This window comes from Sprattus sprattus, assembly GCF_963457725.1.
Source record: "Sprattus sprattus genome assembly, chromosome: 14".
NCBI classification, from domain to species: Eukaryota; Metazoa; Chordata; class Actinopteri; order Clupeiformes; family Clupeidae; genus Sprattus; species Sprattus sprattus.
In genome coordinates, this window is record NC_137912.1 from 28762034 (window position 1) to 28784794 (window position 22761).

Genomic DNA, 22761 nt, shown 5'->3' on the forward strand with positions numbered 1-22761 from the left:
GCGTCATCTCTCATGAACTGAAATAAAAGATCCTGTAATGTATGTACTCTTGCATGATGTGACATATTTTAAGTTGTACCAATACTTTAAGTTGTACCAACATTTTAAGTTGTACCAACACTTAAATTGTACCAATACTTTAAGTTGTACCAACACTTTAAGTTATACCAACACTTAAATTGTCCCAATACTTTAAGTTGTACCAACACTTTAAGTTGTACCAACACTTAAGTTGTACCAATACTTTAAGTTGTGCCAACACTTAAGTTGTACCAATACTTTAAGTTGTACCAACACTTAAGTTGTACCAATACTTTAAGTTGTACCAAAACTTTAAGTTATACCAACACTTAAGTTGTACCAACATAAGAAATACTGATTGATATTACATGCTATTCTGTGTTTACCCTCTGCATTTGAACGGTTTGCAATCCAGCACTGCCTGAGTCTGTGTAGAGAGACGTATAAAACGATGAAATCCTCAATGCGGCTGGGATGAGGAGGCTTAAAGTACACAGACATGCAAAAGACATTTGGTCTTTGAAGATAAACCTGTTGACTTAACCTTGCATGCTTTCAATTTTTCAATGCATTTCAGGTCCACTGTGCATTTATACCCCCTGTAGCTGCTAGAATTACATTTAATTATCTCGCCACTCTCGCCTATACAGCCACTGGTTTGGCCCAAACCTATTTAAATGCTATGATTCAGCTCTATTCCCCCTCTTGACCCCTTGGCTCCTCTGATGAGCGTCTTCTGTCTTTGCAGTTAAGACTCTCTCTGTTCGTGGTGCCTCGGTGGTGGAATGACCTATTCCAGCGACAACCTTGGTACATTCAAAAAACATTTAAAAACTCACATTTTTGAACAGCATGACAACATGTTCATTCAACAAGTTCATTTTCTTGTATTTGGGTTTCCTGTGTTTTATCTAATGTTTTGGAAGTCGCTTTGGACAAAAGTGTCTGCTAAATACCTGAACTATATAGCTATCATTATACATGTGTGGGTAATCTCTCACTTCTCACTTAGATCTCACTTACTAATGTAATTAAAAGTGACAGCCCTGGGTATTTTATTTGACAAGGTACATCCCTTAATGTAATGTCTAACTTAAAAGTTCTGGCTCTCTCCTAAATATGGCCCTGTTTCTGCTAGTGGACTGCAGCAGTAGTGGGACAGGATGTCACCACCTCATTCATTCCATAAAGCAGCAGAAGGAGATGGAGTCATTAGAGACGTTATCGGAAGAGGCAGAGTGCATTTGTCCTTCAGGTGATGGTGAATCAGATTTTTTGAATGTCTGTTTGAGTGTGGGGTTGAGCGCCATGAAAAGGGCACTATTTTTTTGAGGTTGCAGACGAAGCGATTGGAAAGGAGAGCTAATGAGAAGGCTGGTTCTGATAGCGGTTCTCAGTCCATTTCAGCGCAGTGACCTATGTGCAAACGCAAGGTGCCAGTCTTGTGCAGGTTCCAGAGCTGTAGGAACTCTTCAGGCATAGCATGGAAGCCAGAGTAGGGAAGGATATTGTCATAATAATGGTGGCTAACAGGCTGCTGGTTTAGGTCCTCAGCGAATGGCCAGAAGCCGTAGACCATCACTTCATCACACAAACCTAGTGCCAAGCTCACCAGAAACAGCCCTGTGGAAAGACGCTTGGCATGCACACCACGTCTCTTCCAGAACTTCCCCACACTCTTCAGGAAGTCTGGGTTGGCAAAGAGCACTGTTTGGTTTGAAAAGGCGTCAGCCAGAGTATGATAGGCTCTCAGAGATGGTTCAGTTCCTGGCTTCATGGAGAAAGCAGACATGTAGACGTAGCTGGAACCGTACGCCTTCATGCTTTCCACAAATGTTCTGCGTGACCACAGGAGGTTCTGATACCTGTGAAGAGGGAGTAGGCATCGTCAGAAATACACCTCACAGGGCATCATTTTATGTAGCATGTGGAATATAGAGGTTTGTTACGGTTCCACACCAAGTTCCATTTTATGACTATAAATGGTTATGTAGCAGGAATCTGGGAGGAGACTGAGGGGTCAGATTTGGAAATCACTATAATTGTGCTCTTCCTGCAATGCATCATTTATATCTATATATTCAGTGTAGCCTATTACCTACACTAACGAATGCCATCACTGACAAAGTTTCCTGGTTCCTAGCTCCATGTGTCCTTATATGAAATAACCCAGATAGCAAAACAACATTGATAGAATGGTGATTTTCCATCTGAATCCTCATTTTGGTTGAGATTGAAATATTAGTCCTCTTCAAATCATTTGAAATCATCATGAAAAACGACAGTATAGTAATATTGATGACATTTAACATTGATTTATATTTAATTTATAATTGTAGTATAGGTATACTGTAATTGAGCTCTAAATTGTTCTACATTTCTAGTTCTTAATTCTCTTAAAAAAAACTGTTTAACAGTACCACTAGCAACCAATATAATATAGGTTTATAGTGTAAGTATTAAGCACCTTTTGTCCAAATGTATATAGATATAAAAGAACAATATATAGTACATTGAATTGAACAAAACTTCTTTGAGACCATCACTGCATGATGTGTGGCACTCAAACCAAGATCCATGAATAATTGTAGTTTCTCAAAACACAAAAGGTATCCTCAGTAATTATATGGACATGACAACAGAGTAATCATCATTCTCAGCTAAACACATCAAGCATTATAAGCAATAATGCCTTTCTTTGATTATCACAGTGTGCCCCTAGTGGTAAAATAGCGCAATTGTGTGTTGATATGTAGACCTAAAGGTCACCCAATGAGTCATTTAAAACAAGAATCATAATTGACCGATCGCGAATCTCCTCCCTAGAACGGCCCTTGTCCAATCATACCTTAGCAACCGCTACTAAGAGAAGAGAGTCCGACAACTTTGAGGTCTGAGCAGCATGGTTAAACAGTGTGCCTACGGGACTTGTAGGTATGACATAAGAGATTAGAGGGACACTTTGGTTTTTTCCGCTTCCCCAAAGCCCAAAACACAGGCGCCAGCTGTGGATTAAACAGTGTGGTCAACCCACGCCCAACTCAATATATCTCAAAATACACATATGTCTGTTCCAAAGTAAAATAAGCTGCTTGCTGCCATTTAGCTATCGCTAGGTATGATGGCTAACTATCTAGTTGAGAGAACATCCCCAAACAGTTATGGTTCATGGCAACTAGTATTATTACCATCGGAACTACACAACTTGTTTGTCCAACAAATGTGTTAATGTTTAAATCAAATTGTTAATGTTACCGTAAAAATGCTATTGTTACTGCCTGTAAAATTGCACGATGAGCTATCGTAGCGAGCCATAGCAAACGCCAGCTAGTTGCCAGGAGCTTAACATACTGCATCAATGTTGAACAAAACGTACCAAAAGGCCATTATTAACTTTTTTTATTTAAATCTTTGTAGCATTTTGAGAATGGGCAACCTACCCCTGGATATCCCAAGGTATGCATAAGCATAGCAGCTGTCTTGCTCCAAACTGCTACGTTGCTGTACGTTGCTGTACTGTTCTCTAGATTGCCACCACCCTAGCTAGTTAGATACCGCCCGAGAGTGAATACATTATAATAATACAGAATCTTTGTAGGTTATTAGCTAGCTTGAAATAGTATATACAGATCTTACCCAGTGGTGAAAGAACATGACTAGTCTACAATGTTGTGTTTGTTGCAATTAATGAAGAGGTCGTGGGGGTTTCAAATTTTCATTGAGACCTGTTTGCTTTTGCTTCGATTATTTGCTTCGATTATTGTTGTGTTCCCCTTTGTTGTTAATCTTAATATTTTGGATATATTCTTCCACTGCATATTGCAGTCCCTTTTGCCTTGATCAGGAGGATATTGCGGAGGTATTACTCCAAAAATCATGACTCACACTGACAGCTATAGCGCTTGTACTCTTTTAGGTTGAGAGTTCCGGGAATTGTGTCGGACGTAGCAACAATAACTAGGGGGCGGAGCCCTGGTGATCGGTCAATTCTGATTATAAAAGATCAATTATGAAGTATGAACCAAATACGGCGGCGCGTCTAGACGTAGCGACCACTCACGCTTCTGAAAATACAGTGTTTTTGTTTATTTAATAAGTGTTTGTTCGAAAGTTTGTCGTGTTCGTCTCGTCTGTCTCCGTCGGATTATATGTGCAGTCAACAGGCTCTTCTAGAGTCTAGACATCTGCAAGAGCAAGATTTACAACATATTTAGTGTAATTAGAAAAGTTAAATTATTATTGTTATGAACGTTACCATGGAAATAGCGTCGGGTTACAAGTACAGTCAACAGGCTCTGCTAAAAATCTGCAAGAGCAACATTTACAAGGTGTTGGATACTTCAACAGAGATAAACATAAAGGAGCTCGGATTACTTCGCCAGTCCATGATTACACCGGACCTGACTGTGACTACAGCTCCGATAAAGAGAAGTCGGAAACGGTGTGCAAGGAGGCAGAAGAGGGGAAAGCGCGGACGTATCCGAGCTAGGCCAGCGGCTAGCCCAACTCGCCCAGCCATACCATCCATCATCATGGCTAACGTACGCTCCTTGGACAACAAAATAGACCATATACGACTGCTGAGATCAGCGAATCGGACAGTGAGTAACTGCTGTGTGCTTGTTTTCACTGAAACATGGCTTAATGACAACATCCCCGACTCCATTGTACATCTTGAGCAGCTTACATGCTATCGAGCGGACAGAGCCCACCTTAACGGATGTCAACCACGAGGTGGAGGAGTTTGTGTTTACATATGTGACGCGTGGTGCCAGGACGCTGTGATAGTATGCAGACACTGTTCACCACTGGCGGAGTTTATGATCATGAAGTGCCATCCTTTCTATCTGCCGAGATAATTTACTGCGGTTTTGCTAGTCGTTATATATCCCTTCAACCTCCAGCAGCGGCGACAGGAATGATGCACTTTGTGAACTTTATCAAGCCATCAGCGAACAACAGACAGCACACCCAGATGGATTTACTATCGTCGCTGGAGATTTTAATCATGCTGATCTTAAGACTGTCCTACCAAAATTTCATTAGCATGTCAATTTCCCAACAAGGGAGAAAAACACCTTGGAATTGGTCTATACCTCATACAAAGGAGCATACAAGGCTCTCCTCCTCCCCCACATCGGACTTTCTGACCACCTCAATGTTATGCTAATGCCAGCATATAGGCCCAGAGTTAAAGTAGAAAAATCGGTTCGGAAAGAGATTACAGTGTGGCCGGATGGATCAAGGTGTGTTCTTCAGGACTGTTTAGCGACAACAGACTGGGGCATGTTCAAGCAAGCAGCTACCCACAACAACCACATAGAGACAATGAGGAGCTTACAGACACTGTTTTCTCCTACATCCGTAAATGCACTGATGATGTGACCCACACAAAGACCATCATCACTAGGGCTTACAAGAAGCCATGACTGACAGGACCTGTCCATCGGCTGCTGAGGGCCAGAGACAAAGCCTTCAGAGCCGGGGATAGAATTGGCCTGAGAACAGCGAGGGCCAGTCTGTCCCGTGGCATCAGAAGAGCAAAACAGGACTACTCAAAAAAGATAACCAGCCACTTCAAGGACGGCAGAGACACGTGCAGCCTGTGGCAGGGCATCCAGACCATAACGGATTATAAGCCTGCATCACAGACCTGCGACGACAACATCTCTCTGCTCAACGATCTCAACAGCTTCTTTGCGCGGTTTGAAGCAACAAATAACACAAGCCCACAAAAAACGCCCCCCCCCCCCCCTCACGACCAGGCTCTTTGCCTGTCTGCCGAAAGTGTAAAGAAGAGGGCACTCTCCACTATCAACCCTCGTAAAGCAACAGGCCCAGACAACATTCCAGGCCGTGTATTGAGGGACTGCGCGGAGGAGCTTAAGGATATCTTCACGGATATATTTAACACTTCTCTGAGTCAAGCTGCTGTTCCATTACATTTCAAGACCTCCATCATCATACCTGTGCCAAAGAAACCGGCTCCATCCTGCTTCAATGACTATCGCCCTGTGGCACTGACCCCCATCATTGAGCTAAGGTCCGGGACGCAATCAGGCACAATTCGCGTGGGCGAGAGTCGCCACTTCGCTTCACGCGAATCAGGCACAATTCGCCTCACGCGAATCAGGCACAATTCGAGTGGGCGAGACTCGCCACTTTGTGAATGAAGCGCGCTTCACCTAGGACGCAATCTGAATTGCACAGAGACGGTCGCATATGAGACACATACGTTGTTGAGACTCTTAAAGATCTTGGCCTACTATAAACCACTTTGCGAATGAAGCGCGCTTCACTTAGGACGCAATCTGAATTGCACAGAGACGGTCGCATATGAGACATATACGTTGTTGAGACTCTTATTAAAGATCTTACTCATTCTCACAAAGACAAAACAAATAGCTACACGTAGCCTATAAACGTTATTGAGACCCTTATTAAAGATCTTACTCATTCTCGTGGTTGAAAGCCGGTAACAAAACAGAGACAAATAGCTACACGGTCAAGCAATGTAATTTAATGTAATTTACTTCAAAAACCAACAATCAAGTCTAATGGCTCTGGTTCCAAGACACAAAAACCAGGTCTGATGGCCCGTCAACCTAGACAAAAGGCCAGGAGCCGCCTTGATGGTTCTAACCTGGTGCTGTGTAAACTACCTTGTGGGGGTTGAATTGGTATTTTGTTATTTTTTTTGTTCAGCCACTTAACATTTTATAGTGTATTCATATCTACTTATTTAAAATTGTTGTCCCTATTAATTGTATTTATATCATATCATGCCTCCTACCTCATATTCATTGTATATATATATCATGCCTCTTACCTCATATTCATTGTACTTATATATTATCATACCTCTTACCTCATATTCATTGTACTTATATATTATCATGTCTCTTACCTCATTCATAACTTCTATTGCTACCTTCACCTGTACCTGTATCATATCTGCACTAATGACCAACTATTGCTGCCAATGTTAGTACTGCTCATACCCCATATATCTTGTACTGTCATATCATACTGTATATATCCCATCTATTTATTTTTACATTACCACTATACATATGCAGAATACTCTGCACTCTTCTGCTATGGTTCTTCTGGTTAGATTCCGTTGCATTGTACTTATATCATATCATGACTCTTACCTCAAATTAATTGTACTTATATCTTATCATGTCTCTTACCTCATATTCATTGTACTTTTATCTTATCATGTCTCTTACCTCATTCATAACTTATATTGCTACCTTCACCTGTACCTGTATCATATCTGCACTAATGACCAACTATTGCTGCCAATGTTAGTACTGCTCATACCCCATATATCTTGTACTGTCATAGCATACTGTATATATCCCATCTATTTATTTTTATATTACCACTATACATATGCAGAATACTCTACACTCTTCTGCTATGGCTCTTCTGGTTAGATTCCGTTGCATTGTACTTATATCATATCATGACTCTAACCTCATATTCATTGTACTTATATATTATCATGTCTCTTACCTCATTCATAACTTTTATTGCTACCTTCACCTGTAGGCTACTTGTATCATATCTGCACTAATGACCAACTATTGCTGGCAATGTTACTACTGCTCATACCCCATATATCTTGTACTGTCATATCATACTGTATATACCCCATCTATTTATTTTTATATTACCACTATGCTGGTTAGATTCCGTTGTCTCAGTACTTGGCCAACCTCCTGTGTGATGTCACATGTGAGCGCCAGTGTTGGATGTTGTATTGTAAAACGGTAAATACTTTGGTAGATTAAAGTGTAAACTTTGAATACAAATGCTAGTACAATACATTATCTGTAAGGTGTGAGTGATGTCACATGTGAGCGCCAGTGTTGGATGTTGTATTGTAAAACGGTAAATACTTTGGTAGATTAAAGTGTAAACTTTGAATACAAATGCTAGTACAATACATTATCTGTAAGGTTGTGAGTGTGCAGTGGTAATGTAAGTTGGATTTGTAGAACGTAATAAATGACATTGCTTGACCGTGTGCCTGATTCGCGTGAAGCGAAGTGGCGACTCTCGCCCACTCGAATTGTGCCTGATTCGCGTGAAGCGTATTGTGCCTAATTCGCGTGAAGCGAAGTGGCGACTCTCGCCCACGCGAATTGTGCCTGATCGCGGCTTTGGCCTTACCTGCATCATTATGAAGTGCTTTGAACGGCTAGTCATGTCTCACATCGAGTCCACAACCCCCCCCCCCCCCACCCTGGACCCCTTTCAGTTTGCATACCAGGCCAAACGTTCCACAGAGGACGCAATCTGCTCTGCTCTCCACCCAGCCCTCACCCACCTAGAAAAAGCAGACTCACATGTGAGAATGCTTTTCATAGACTTTAGTTCAGCTTTTAATACAATAATTCCACATCCACTCATCTGTAAACTGGACCAGCTGGGGCTCAACACCTCCCTTTGCAATTGGATTCTGTTCATCCTCAGTGAGAGGCCACAAACAGTACGAGTCGGCAACAACACCTCGAGCAGCATCACACTCAGCACAGAGGCCCCTCAAGGCTGTGTGCTCAGTCCCCTGCTGACTCATGACTGCACACCAACCTACAGTAACAATCACATGTTGAAGTTTGCGGATGATACAACTCTGGTGGGTCTCATCACCAAGAACGACAAGACCCACTATAGGAAGGAGGTTAACCTTTTGACCACGTGGTGCAGAGACAACAACCTCTTGTTGAATGTCATCAAGACAAAGGAGATTGTGGTTGACTTCAGGAAAAGCCACATTGAACACCCACCACTGACCATCGATGGCGCTGCTGTGGAGCGAGTGAGCGGCACCAAATTCCTGGGGGTGCACATCAGTGAGGACCTCTCCTTGGCAACCAACTCTGGATCACTGGCCAATAAAGCCCAGCGGTGCCTCTACTTCCTCCGCAAGCTCAAGAGAGCAAAAGCTCCCATTCCCATCCTGAACACTTTCTACCAGGGCACCATTGAAAGCATCCTGTCCAGCTGCATCACTGTGTGGGGCAGTAGCTGCACTGAACACAGCAAGAAAGCACTGCAACGCATAGTGAACACAGCTGGTAAGATCATTGGTGCCCCACTCCCTTCCTTGCAACACATTTGCCGTCCCGCCTCATCCTGAAAGCTACCTCGATTGCGAGTGACACCAGCCACCCCGCACACAGTCTGTTCAGCCTCCTACCCTCTGGAAGAAGGTATAGGAGCCTCCGTTGCCGCACCACCAGTCTCAGAAATGGCTTCATACATCAAGCTGTCAGGAACCCCCAACCCCTCGCCCTCCCCCCAAAAAATCACTCAGGACTCTGCACTTTTAGCACTTGTTGACGTTTAAGATTGTATTACGTATTTATGAATATCTATGTTTACTTAGTTTTAGGAAATGTCTTGTCTTATCTGTTGTGCCTGTGCACCTTTATATGTTTCACCGTGGGAGAGTGGGAAACGTCTGATCGACCTCTATGGGAGCCTATGCAGCTTCAGTGTTTATTCCATAAACATGCACACCATAACAGCGCAGAATCTTTTACCTTTTCTCAATGATGCTGGGATTTGCCGTCACAAGATGAGTTTTCGTACCAACATCTGCTGTATACTCTTTGGTAAGCGGAGGCAGATTACATCTAGGGAAATATATTACAGAGAGACTATAAGTAAAATAATCAATGTAAGATTTGCAAACATATAAAAATGAAATTTCACATAAATAGTAGGCATAGAATGGTTAATACGATCTCTTAATCATCCAGAATGCAGTCCTGTGTGGCTTCCATTACCATAAGGGGTGTACTGTAGTTCTATTACCATAAGGGGTGGAACTGTTTAGAAAACTACATCAAATTGGGATTCCAAATGGCCGTTAACATTTTTGCCTTCATTCTCTTTTGCCCCTCTACTGTATGTAGGCCTTAAATGTCCTGATCTTCTACTTCATATGTACAGTATTTAGAATGTTTAACTGTCACTTTGCATGCACTGGTATTTCCTTTCACGAAATGCAAGTCTAGTTTTATACATAAACCTATGTATTAACCACAAGCATGTGTTTTATTCAAGCAACAGATGTACTTCACACTACTTAGCATGCATGCATTTTGTGTGCGTATGAGAGAGAGAGAAATTTAAGCACATTGAAACTCGATTGAGAACCTTTTAGACTCAACAAGAAAAGATGCTTGGAAACATTATTTGGAGGTAGACTACATGGTAAATCAAATCCAAACCCTTTCTTTCCCCTCCAACTCTTGTAATGTGTAGCTCTCGCATGCAAGACAAATGTGTAGAACGTCTATTTAGAAGTATGATTTTCAAAGATCTGGGCTCAGTCCCTGATGGTTAAAGTTGTGTTTCTGTTCTATTTGAAGTGTTCTGTGTGAAGTGTGTGGTGTGAGGGAGAGACAATTAAAAAATGTAATACATTAATTAATGAATATTAATTTAATCCTTTTTTTGGGAAAATGTGTAGCAGTTTGTTTAGTTTTTTGAGCAAGACAAACGTTATAGAAAAGTTAGTTATACACAAAGGTGCGGTTACGAAATGGTGGCTGGTGAAAAATATGAGTGGCTGGTAAATTAATTTCCATCCCTGCTTCCAACATCTCAAAGCAGAAACATGACACCATATCAAAAGAATTCTTCCCCTTTGAAGAATTTGACCACTTGACCTGACCTCTCAAATGTTTAATATTACAAAAATATCTCTTCTCTCTTACCATTTCCCCTTCCTTTCCTCACATGGGATGAAACCTCTCCATTTGAGTTTTGGAAAACAAACTACGTAATGTATGTCTTTGAGTCTCCACTTACAAGTTGGTAACATTTCATTCTAAAATTGATTGTTCAAATCCTTGATTGTGATTGGCTAAAAGCCGTTGTAAAATCCAGCATTACCTTACAATTTGACCTGATAACATTCCATATTACTGCGCAGCGAATGGCAAGGCATTCATATAGCGCATTTCATACCCAGTGTTACATCTGGCTGTTGCGTTGCTTCAAGGGTTGCGTGGCAACGATTTATTTAGGAACTATATTTTTTAGTGGCGGAAGAATGACGTAAACCGTCATTCTTCCGCCACTAAAAATTATAGTTCCTAAATAAATCGTCATTAAACAATTGTTTCTTAAATTGAATTGTCTTTATTTATGAAACCATATCAAATATTTGTAGTAACAGTTTTAGAAAAGCAATAAGCCCCGCGAGTCCACGGCCTCTTGGGGCTTATTGCTTAAATATTTGCTGGGTGTTAGTGTTTTTCAAAATTAAAAAAAGAGATTTTCCCCAGACTTTCACCACATACTAGGGACAATTAGCCTGACGATGTCATACTCATAATTCTAGTCAGAATATGAGTCTGAGACCGGACTATTGGGCTGTGATTATGGGGCGTGTTTCAACGAACCAGGAAAGAAAATTCCTCTTCGCTGAATTGGATACCTAGAACCAATCAGAGCAACGTAGTATTTCCATCTGATAGATTAAACTTTTACCTGATCCCGTAGGAAGGACGGCAAAAACATCTTTTCAATCGACAAATGCCTTGATCGCGTTTCTCTGTTCCTCTTTCAAAATGAATGCGCTGTCATATCTGTTGAGACGTTACTTAATTAGCACTCAAGGCTAGAAGCTACCATTCGTTTGAATGTTCTTTTTTTCTACGCGTTAGCATAACCTATCAATAATGCTCTAGAGTGCTTCAGTTAAGACCCATAATCCTGGGCAACACTCGTTTTGCGTATACACAACTAACCGAGTCAATGTAGACATATAAAAGTCGTGTAGATAGCTTAAATCATATAAAATATGTCCCACTAAGCTTCCGAGACGGCGCCATCTTTGTTCGATGTATACCGGTATTCTATCTAAATCTGTCCATCAACGTATAAAGCCCGCCCTTACAATTTGAATGGTCAGATCACTTTTCGGGGCCGTTTAAACCCTCCCAACTAACTCGACTCCAGACTGAATCTCCAGACCAAAAATTTTGTGGGCGGAGTTCAGGCTGGTATCCAGGCTAAGGGACAATGGGTCTCATGTTTGAAATATAGAGCGAGTTCATATGGAACCCGTAAGAAAAGGTTTTTCATGTACCACCCTGTATTTTTTTGAAATTTAGTAGCTCTAATTTTTTGGCTACATGTGCTCTTGGGTTTTCGTAGTACATGCATAAATTACAAATCCAGATGAAGATTATTTGTAATTACTGTACATTTTTATAAATCACTTCACATGGGCTAACATCAACATTTGAAGACATTCTAATATTTAAAGATTCAAACTTGTATTTATTTATTTTCACTTGGTGTGTCCGTTGCATACAATTGTATAAGTATACACATTTAAGAAAAGTTAAACAGACAGTATAAGTAGTAGACTGCCCATTTTACCGCATGACAAAGTCTGCCTGGTCGATGGCTCTACCACAGCCACTGTTCTTCAGGACCCCTCCATTCCCTACCACAGCACACCTTTTAAGGGGCAGTTTCAGTGGTGTCTCCTAGCAACACAAAAGCAATTACCAATATTATTTCATAAGTTAATTAAATTACAAACCGATACACACACAGATTCAGATTACAGACATTGCCAGATTTGGGATTAAATGCTTAGAGATTATACACTATAAATATATCATTAAACGTTCTCTGAATACTGAATACTATTGTGTGGCCTGTGAATGTAAATGAAAATGGAAATGAATGTAACTGCTTGTTGTGGCAATCTGTCCCTTGAAACAGATAGAACCTAAAGCTTGGTCTGCCTCCATTTCAGGTGCTACAACTAAACTGAACACTCACATATACATTAAGACCAAATCTTCTCTCCCAACATGCAGATACTCTTGAAAACATACACATCATGTGATTTGACATGTGTCTGGGCTAGGCAGGACAGTGCTTTAGCAAGTGATCCAGCAGGCACAACTGTCCTCATTATTCACCATGAATACCATCCCTTCAACCACCCCCCCCCCCCCCCGACCCTTTCATCATTTGTCTCAATCTCCCATCCCTAGCCAAAGAGGCTGATTATACAGAACAAAGCCCTGAGAAAGACTGTGGGAGGCACTAGGAAAACAGAAGAGAGAGAGGGAGGGAGGGAGGGAGGGCAGGAAGACATCTGACTTCATGCCATCCACCACATGTGAAAGGCACTCTACCACACAAAATATATAGTGTACAGAGTCCTACTTGTATAGCCTGGGTGCCATCCGTTTGTACGCGTTCCACTGATTGCTGCCTTCTCGCTGAACAAACGTTTGGAACAGTGGAACACGTACAAACGGATGGCACCCAGGCTATTACTTGTATTGCATGCACAACACATAATAAGGAAAGCACTGCGAGGCAAATATAATAAAAAGCTTGTATTTTCCTGTTGCTGGATTGCATTTTGATTTGGTGCCAATCAGAAGGCACAACTTTCACAGAACAAGTGATTTTTTTTATATTTGAGGCCATGATGCCAGTGGTTAGTGGTTTAGGAGGTAGAAGTTAGAAGTTAGCAAGTAGTTGTTTCGCAATCAGAAGGTTGCTAGTTCTAACCCAACTCCTCCTCACCACAAAGTGTCCTTAAGGCACCCCCTACTTTTCCCGATGCACAGGTTGCCTCCAGGTTGCCTAGTAGCCTCCGTCATGGGTATGAATGGCTAGATGTCTGAGGCATTCATCTGGGGTCAGGACCTTTGCAAGATCAACTTTCCTCCTACGATGAACCATTGCAGTAGGTGGAGCAGTGGCGAAAGTGGGCTGGCATCTTCCGTGCTAGGAGGTTCTTCAGTGGTGGCAGCAGATAATCCACGGCAGCAAGATTTTCCTCTATGGAGGTATTGTCTCCAGGGGTGTCAGCAGCCAGGTGGTAGGTGGCCGCTGTGATGGAAGCAATCTGGAGTCTGGATCCAGAGGGAAGACTTCCTGAAACCCTCCACCACAATGCTTGTTTTTTAGCCACTGGTACAGGTGGCGGAAGAATAGACATAGGACGGACCTGGGTGAATCACTGGAGTCCCATCACTGCATACCTGCTATGTCCTCACAGCGTACAGATTAATGCTACTTTTAGTATTTGTTTGAGCTTATTTAGTGCAGGGCTGGAACCTTTTCCCTCCAAACTTTGTTCACAACAGTCATCCCCTGGATGTTCCTACATATACTGTACATAATCCTTTAAATGTACATATCCTGTATATAAAGATATATTTTTAGACAATTGCCTCCTTCGGCTGTACAAGTGAGAAGCTAATAAGGGTATGTGCTGTATAAAGATACAAATATAGGGTGTTGGCATAAATCAAGTACATCATTCATATAAGAAGAACTAATGGCAACCTGACTGGCCAAGAACCAGTTGGCCAGTTAATTGGCCAATGCATGTCTGCAGATCTTAAAATCCAGAACAAATAGTATACCACTTGAAGCAGTGTGAGAGTGATTGCATGATATATGAAAGTGATATATACCTTTACAAAGAGTGGGTAGGTGTCATTGTTGACTGTACGAGAGTGGTACAGTTCACCATCATACCACAGGACCTTGCCAATTGGGGAATTATCCTTTGTAAGTGCAAACATCTCCCTCGGCTCACAGCATTCTGTGATAAGCTTCCTGTATAAAAGAAAGACGGTTTATGTATTTGTCATAGCATATTAATCATTTTTGATAATGATAATGAGAAAACTTTAAAGTAGAGACGCTAAAATGGTAGAATTCTATTAGGTTTTGACAGTCCATAAAATATATAAAGGAAGCCACATCTGAAACAGTCAGAAAATGGAAATGAGACCTTCAAGCAATCTGTTTTTAGCCTAACCTTCCATCTAGGCACTATCCATCATGGAACCACACAGGCTTCAATGTGGAAACAAAAACAGAGTTCCATGAGCATTGCTCTCTAGGCTCACAGGCCAGGTTCCATGAGCATTGCTCTCTAGACTCACAGGCCAAGTTCCATGCGCATTGCTCTCTAAACTCACAGGCCAAGTTCCATGACCATTGCTCTCTAGACTCACAATACAATTTCCTCTAGGCGCTTAGTAGACATCAGTTTCAGAAACAGATAGGAAGATACCTTTGGGTGGTAGATTTAACAGTACGCAATATTGGCTATTTTATCAGTGTTATTATAGGCATAAGCAATATGATATGAAAGGAGAGAGAGAGAAAGGGAGAAGATATGTTTAGTAATGCTGGCATTTAGCATTTTGTTTGGTATTGTACATATGGAGATATTAGTCGTAAGCTTTAGGGTTGCAGGGTACACAGCAGTGCCCAATTGGCTGGTGACAGTAGAAGGACAAGTTCCATGAGCATTGCTCGTGAGAGTCATAGATCAAATTCATTTGTAGTTTTGTTGCGTGCAGAGTCTGCCTTTGGGTATCCCCACTCCTCATAGAAAAAAAAACTGCACAAGGCCCACATGTATGCGTTATAGAGATATAAAATAAAAATAAAAGGAACATTTCATACTTGACATTTGTTTCTTTCTAATCATATTCTTTGATTTTCTATGAGGCTGAAAGGCCTCACCTCAGGTCATTCATCTTACCAAATAGCTAATTCACTGGACAACACATGGCATTCGTTCTTTATTTCTGTATTGCCCTGTTCAGGCTGGAAAACACTTGTAACACACCTGCAAAGCTGATAATTAATTAATTATGCCTTTCCCACACCTTTATTAATTATGCCTTCCCACACCTTTATTAATTATGCCTTTCCCACACCCTTTATTAATTATGCCCTTTCCCACACCTTTATTAATTATGCCTTTTCCCAAACCTTTATTAATTATGCCTTTTCCCAAACCTTTCGTTTATATGGTAGAGGTGAAACAGGCAGTTCCTACTGACTGGAACTCAGCAACTGGAATTGCCAGCAACAAACAGAAGGGAACTGAACTTGATGACTTGAAAAAACAGTACAGAATCTCAACTCCTACACATGCTAATATAGGCTGCCTACCAAGTTTTTCATATTGTTTTTTCACTTCTTAGTAGCAGATGTGCTTAATATTTAAAATTTCACATTGCTGTCTGGCACATTTCCTAAGACAAAAAAACGCTGTTATAAAGCCCCTACTTGACAACAGGAACCTAGATGTTTCCATATTGAGCAACTACCGGCCTATATTAAACATCTTATTTGTTGTCAAAGTCATTGAAAAGGACATTTAATCAACTTACCATCTTTGAAATGTCAAGTGCCTATTTTCGATCACTTTCAGTCAGGTTTCCGTGCTAATCACAGCACTAAAACAGCTGTCATAAAGGTTTGAAATGATATACTCCTCAATACCGATACAGGCAAAACATCAACCCTACTTAAATTGGACCTCAGTGCAGCCTTTGACACTGTTAATCATGTAACTAGTACATATTCCTTGGTTTTTCAGGTACAGTTAATAAGTGGCTCAGATCACACTTATAATACAGGAGCTTTAATGACGATAAGAACAAAATTAGAACAAAAGGTACTGATAGAGATTATTTCCAAACACTGTTAATGACTTAAGAATATAATAATCAAGTGACTTGTATGAATATATTCCTGTGAATTATGTGCTTATGAAAGCAGGAGCATGGCTTTTCTCTCTGTGTGTGTAACTAGAATATTAGGTGCCACTAAGTCTGCATATGAACAAGAGCATGTTTAGACCAGAGGAGATAAGAAAGGAACTGTGCTTCTTCCGACCTTGTGCAAAACTGCCATCCTTGCAAGACAGGGAGCCTCGGACGTGAGAAATCCACCACGTGATCATCCCTGCTCAAAGCTAAACTTCTGACTATATAAACTTTGTGCGAAGAGTTTATCAGGGCTTCACTGTCAGCCTCGGCTGGAAGGGGAGCCCAATTGCAATTGTTGTTGTTTGTTTGTCTAATAAATGTACTTTCATGCAGCTCCGGAGTCCTGAACTAACTTGGGTGATTTTTCACCAATCAGGTACACCAATAAAAAGTACCTTTGTCTCTCCAACTTACTATGTGGGCATAAAGTCCAAGGGGTTCCCTGAGAACTCCCCTCATTGGGCCCACACTTTAGGGCCTTTGCTGGAAGCGTATCAAGGGCAAAACCACAATGGGCCCTTGTGAAATCTCTGTACTGTACACTAGGCCTCATGTCGGTACCCTCAGTGAACCCAGAATGGCCCGCAAGGGCATTATTGTACTTGCTCGCATGTGCTAGCTGACAATGAGCATGTGCAGGATCTATGGGAATTATATGACTCTGCCCATATATAACTCAAAGTGGGCCATCACAAGCATGGTTACTGAGAAGTTTGTCACTTATAAATATATCAAATATACTTATATATCAAACGTTTGTTGCACTTTCTTGCAATTACGAAATTGAGTGATATTGTACACAATTGTACAATAATTAAAAAAAATACATTTTATAAGAGATTCCAAGGTTTTAGGATAGACTTTATTAGCAATTCCCATCATTTCTATATCATATCCTTGGCATAGCCTTTTTTTAGCGATAAGCCATATATTCATGGTAGGCTAGCCTACTATAAGGCTCTCGAGGTGAAAAACGACTTTGTCATTTTAACACTTTGGCCTTTTGCAGGGGCGTCGTTAGGCCTGTTTTAGGGGGGCTGAAGCCCCCCTAAAATGTTCTTCAGCCCCCCCAAAATGATTTGGCATTATTGGCTTAAAACAAAAAAAAAAAAAAAAAAAAAACATAATTTTTTTTTTTTTGGACATTAAATTAAACGATTGTTTCTCACATGGACACCTTTTTTATAACTCTCAAATGCTACATATGTTCTTGCGTGCGTTCTGGTTTGTAGGTTTTCTCCCCCTTAAAATTACAATCCAATAGCATATCATTAACAATATTTGGGATCTCGCGGAGGCTGCTGCGCTGGTTTTCTCACTCTGCCAAGTAACTTAAGGTCTCTTCAACAACATCCAAGATTATAGCCAAGGAGTTTAGCTCAAAGTAAATGATGCATGGAGTGAAATGGTAAGTAAAGGTAGTTACAGAATGTGGCTATCTGTAGTTGTTAACGATTGTTAACTGCTTAAATTAAGGTTTACCTGAGGTAAATTAAAGAGAATATTGTGGTATATGGAATATTGTAGCTAGCTAGCTAGCTATTTTGTTAGAAACTGTCCCAGTGAGTGTGAACGAAGAAATTCGAAATACAATAAATAACTATCGACACCTCTCCATTCTTTGCATTACGTAATATATCTCTTTAGTATTTCGAAACATTCATATCAGTCCCTATAGAATGTTGTTGTTTATGTAAGGGATAATGTATAGAACGCAGGTCATTGTCGGGAAAATAAGCCCCGACAGGGCGAACAGCACCCCGACGCAAAGCGGAGGGGTGTTGATTCACCGTGAAGGGGCTTATTTTCCCGACAATGACCGGCGTTCTATACATTATCCCGCTTATTATACGGCTAAAACTAAAACAATTACTTAACACAGTGTGTCTTTTTACAATGTATTTGTTTTTGTTACTATACGTAGTGTTAAAAAGCAGAGAAATAGTTCGCCAAAGACGTTGAACTTCAAAGACAGTTGAACATTCTTTAGAACACAGCTGCTCAACCGTCCGCTGAAACTCCCTTGATAAGTTACCGTACTACTTGCGGAGTGCTACGAAAGATGTGAATCAGAGGCAAAAAGGCCACTTTCCTTGACAGCGGTCATTAACTGCATAGCAACGGTCAGTTATCGGAAAATAGTTGACCGCAGAACGTTGGGAAGCCCCATTCAAGTGAATGGAGCATTCTACAGCATTAAGAAGAGCCGTGTAATAAAATCAGTTAATGCTAGTGAATCCTTGTTTTACTTGTTTTTGTCCCCCCCCCCCCCCCCCCCCCATTGAATGGTAGATTTGACACTGAAAATCTGATTCCCTTCTGCCCAAAATAAAACAAGCAAACAACTCAAAAGTTGACAGTGTCAGGTCCATTCTCCACCCATAGTGTCCAAATGAGATAAATAAAAATATCACTGGTATGTTAAAACTACACGGACAAAGATGTAAATGTTGGTCAAATCATATTCCCTTCTGCTAATAATAAAACAAGTAAACAACTCAAAAGTTGACACTTTCCCTTTAAGAATTAGGATTTGGGAGCAGATATGAAAGCTAGTTTATCCGTCTTTCCTTTACAAGCAGGTCAATTATTTCTCTCTCTTTATTTGAGAAAAGTTCTTATTTGTGTTTTCAAATTTCACTGTGACCCTGAAATTCTGTCTCTTGTGTCATCACATACTAAATGCAAGCAAAACTGAAGAGCAAAATTACAATTCTTCTGATTCTATGAACTGTCTGAAACAATGGATATATGCGGCCCTAAATGTGCCCCCCAAAAAATGTTGCGCGCTGCGCGCGCAAACATCCAACTCCCTTTGGGGCTAAGCCCCCCCTTTCTTAGAATCCTAGAAACGCCCCTGGCCTTTTGCCATGTGGGTACTGACACAACTGTAGTGTTTCATTTTAACAAAACATCCACATGCGTGGCTTCCATGACCCATGTTCAGAAAAGTATCACATAGACCTATAGGTTAAACACACATTTGCTGCTTTGCGCTCTAACTCAATCGATTTAACTACATCGCACTGCTCGTTCAACGTTCTAATACGTCTATCCCAACATGAATGAGATTAGTAGGCTAACAATAGACCGTCTTAATAGCATGACCGCGCTACATCTAGCGGTTACTCCATGTATTTGGAGGTTAATATTAATTCTCATTAGTGCATTTATTTATCCTTTATTGCCTATACAAATTGGCTAGTAAGACATCACTGAACCTATTTAGTGCTTTTATGATGGGCGACTAAGGCACCATTGCGTTTTTAATGTAGCCTATTGTACCCATCGATACCAAATATGAATTTAATTTAATTTCACGTGATGGACCATCAGCTAGCCTGCCAAAATTGTGCCAAGCGTCACAGTAGACCAGCATGTGGCGTAAAATAGGCTTTATCAATGGCATATTACTTAGGCTAACATACTTACCCTAATAATTTAATTGGTCATGTAGAAACATAAATTGAATTGCTCAAATTTAAAGTGAAGTGGGCCTACCTGTACATATCAATCCCCGTCTGATTTTTAGTCCACACTTCCCCCTGTCCTAGGACCTCTTCCACTATGTCTTTATCGCTTGGAAGTCTATAGACGGGGAAAATGTAAAACCAGCACAATACCAAAACACACAGAGCGGCCCACACCGACAGTTTGCTTCTATGGCATTTCATAAACATCATTGCGTCTTCTCATACAGCCAAACACACAGATATGTTCAGGCGAGAGGCGAAAGGCCGTCAATCCAACGCATACGTTCCACCACTATCGTAAAACAGAAAACACACTACCAGTGTTTAAGGTGCCTTCCTATATCCATCCTGTAGCCTAACCGATACCGTTGCATATGCATAGGCCTACCAGGGTATCTTCTCTAAGCGTCGTTTTGCCATAAGCTATTGTTTTGAGATAACGGCACGATTGTCCTATTCATTAAGAGCCTCTCGTGAATCCTGATGTCGGCCATTTAGACAGAATCCCGGGTACTCTGCCTCGTCTGTCATCCTAGGATTCTTTAGCATCTCCTTGGTACCCAACGCTTTCTCTCGACGAGTTTGCAATCCCAAAAATCTCTGCCCCTAGCTATGACGCATCATATTGGTGGATATCAATGCTTCTGCACGGCAGCCAGTCTCTGGCGACATTTCTCAATTACACAAATCTCTGTTGCTAAAAACTCAGATCATGTAGTCGAATGGCGTTTTAGCAGCGAACTAAATAACCCTGTTCTATGGAAACAAAGCGCCGTTTCATTTTTGTCAGCCCTGCTGTCTAGTGTCTACATCTACATTGCAGTAGTATGCTGACCCCTGCTGGACGAGTAGTACATGGACAGAAAATATCTTACATAACGGGACACTTCGCTGTCACATCAGACTACAAAAACTGACATAACAAGAAAAACACCCTATATTTAGCACAATCAAAAGCAATGACTGTAACACCGTCAGGCTGTTCTGATCAGTGATGTGGCACTAGGAATTATGTTCCACTAACCAAACAAAATTTAGGCTAAGTGCTGTACCCTCAGAAGGCAATTAAGGTTTGCTTTGTGAGAACACATATTTAAATCTACCTTTTCCAAATTAGCACATTAGTATGTGCCCATGGACAGTGAAATAAAGAGAGAGTGAAGAGGGAATATTTGAAAGGAGATCACACGGAGTGTGAGGGAGGATAGAGGACTGTAAAGTCAAATAAGACTTACGTTATCCACATCCTGCAACAGTCAGCAAAGTGGTAAGGAAAAGTCTTGATGAATAATGCTCTCAGCTCCTGGTGTTCATTGTGCACTGTTAGTTTATTCTGTTCATCTTCACACAGTAGTTGTTGCTGTGGTGTTTGCACTATCCGTCGCCCTTTAAATGAAATGAGATGCTATGGTAGGAGATCCAGGAGGTCCCCACTGCTGACACAGAGACATAAAAAAGCCAGACTGGAGTTTACCCATGTAGTATTTGTTGGTGAAAGAGGGTAGACACGGAGACAGAAAGAAGGTACGTCTATTTGCCATTTACTTGGAACTCGAATGCCGGTATACAGTTAGTGGAGTGGCTCATACAGATACCGTAATTAGCTTTATACTATGGCCAACCTTACCGTAGAACATATAAACCACTACACTCCTCCCTCCTAGATTAAAACCTAGATAACCAGACTACATACTTGATTGCATTAGTCATTCCTTAAACTACATATGCAGGGTTCAATTAACAGTAACATACCCTAAACTTCAGGAATATAGCAGTAAGCAGTCTGAACATAAATACTGACTTAATAAGTAATTATCTCTACAAGAACATTTAGAGATTCAGTCTTTCTGGTGCTGTTCGCTGTCTTTCAGGATAGCGACGCTCAGGTTGAGCTTCCAGAGATGCATCAGCAGCTGCATCTTCTTGCTCCGTGCTTTCTGCTTGGTCCTCAGAGCTTGCTGTGTAGTCCAGGGAATCGCTGTCATCCATTCTGCTTGGACGTGTTGAAGCTTTAGATGCACAAAGGTGATCCACATGCACCTTGCCTTGGCGTTGACCTATTTGCACTACATAGGTCAGAGGTCCTTTTCGTTGCAGAATTTCCCCTGGAATCCACAGTTTCTTAGGATGTCTGAAATCTCGAACTAACACCCTCTCTCCCAGATTAAACATCCGGAGAGGCTTTGCCCGCTTGTCATGAGCCTTCTTCTGTTGTAGCTGAGGCTTGACCACCACTTCTGATATGTCCGGCTTCAGTAATGACAGGTGAGTGCGTGGTTGTCTTTCCTGGGGAAGCCAAAATAATTCTGAGAGAACGTCCTGTGGACAGATGAGACCAAAGTAGAGCTTTTTGGTAAAGCAGTTTACAGACAATGAAATGAGGCCTTCAAAGAAAAGAACACGGTCCCTACAGGCAAATATGGTGGAGCTGGACCGATGTTTTGGGGTTGCTTTGCTGCTTCTGGAACCCAATGCCTTGACTGAGTGCATGGCATCAGAAAATCTGAGGAGTACCAAATCATTTTTGGGCGCAATGTAGGGCCCAGTGTCAGAAAGCTGGGTCTCCGTCAGAGGACATGGGTCTTCCAGCAGGAGAATGACCCATAGCACTCTTCATAAAGCACCCAGAAATGGTTAAGACAAAGCACTGGAGAGTTCTGAAGTGTCCTAGATGA

At 41.3% G+C, this 22761-nt stretch overlaps 1 protein-coding gene across 1 annotated transcript; it reads right to left on the reverse strand.

The window, feature by feature from the left end:
• Positions 1-260: 260 nt before the first annotated feature.
• On the reverse strand, positions 261-20296 carry st8sia1 (ST8 alpha-N-acetyl-neuraminide alpha-2,8-sialyltransferase 1; the record flags this gene model as incomplete). The annotated part of the gene is made up of 5 exons (XM_080851648.1): positions 261-1886; positions 9582-9674; positions 12439-12548; positions 14511-14655; positions 20115-20296. The coding sequence occupies 5 exons, from the start codon at positions 20294-20296 to the stop codon at positions 1415-1417; spliced, it is 1002 nt and encodes a 333-aa protein (XP_080707774.1). The 3' UTR covers positions 261-1414.
• Positions 20297-22761: the final 2465 nt, after the last annotated feature.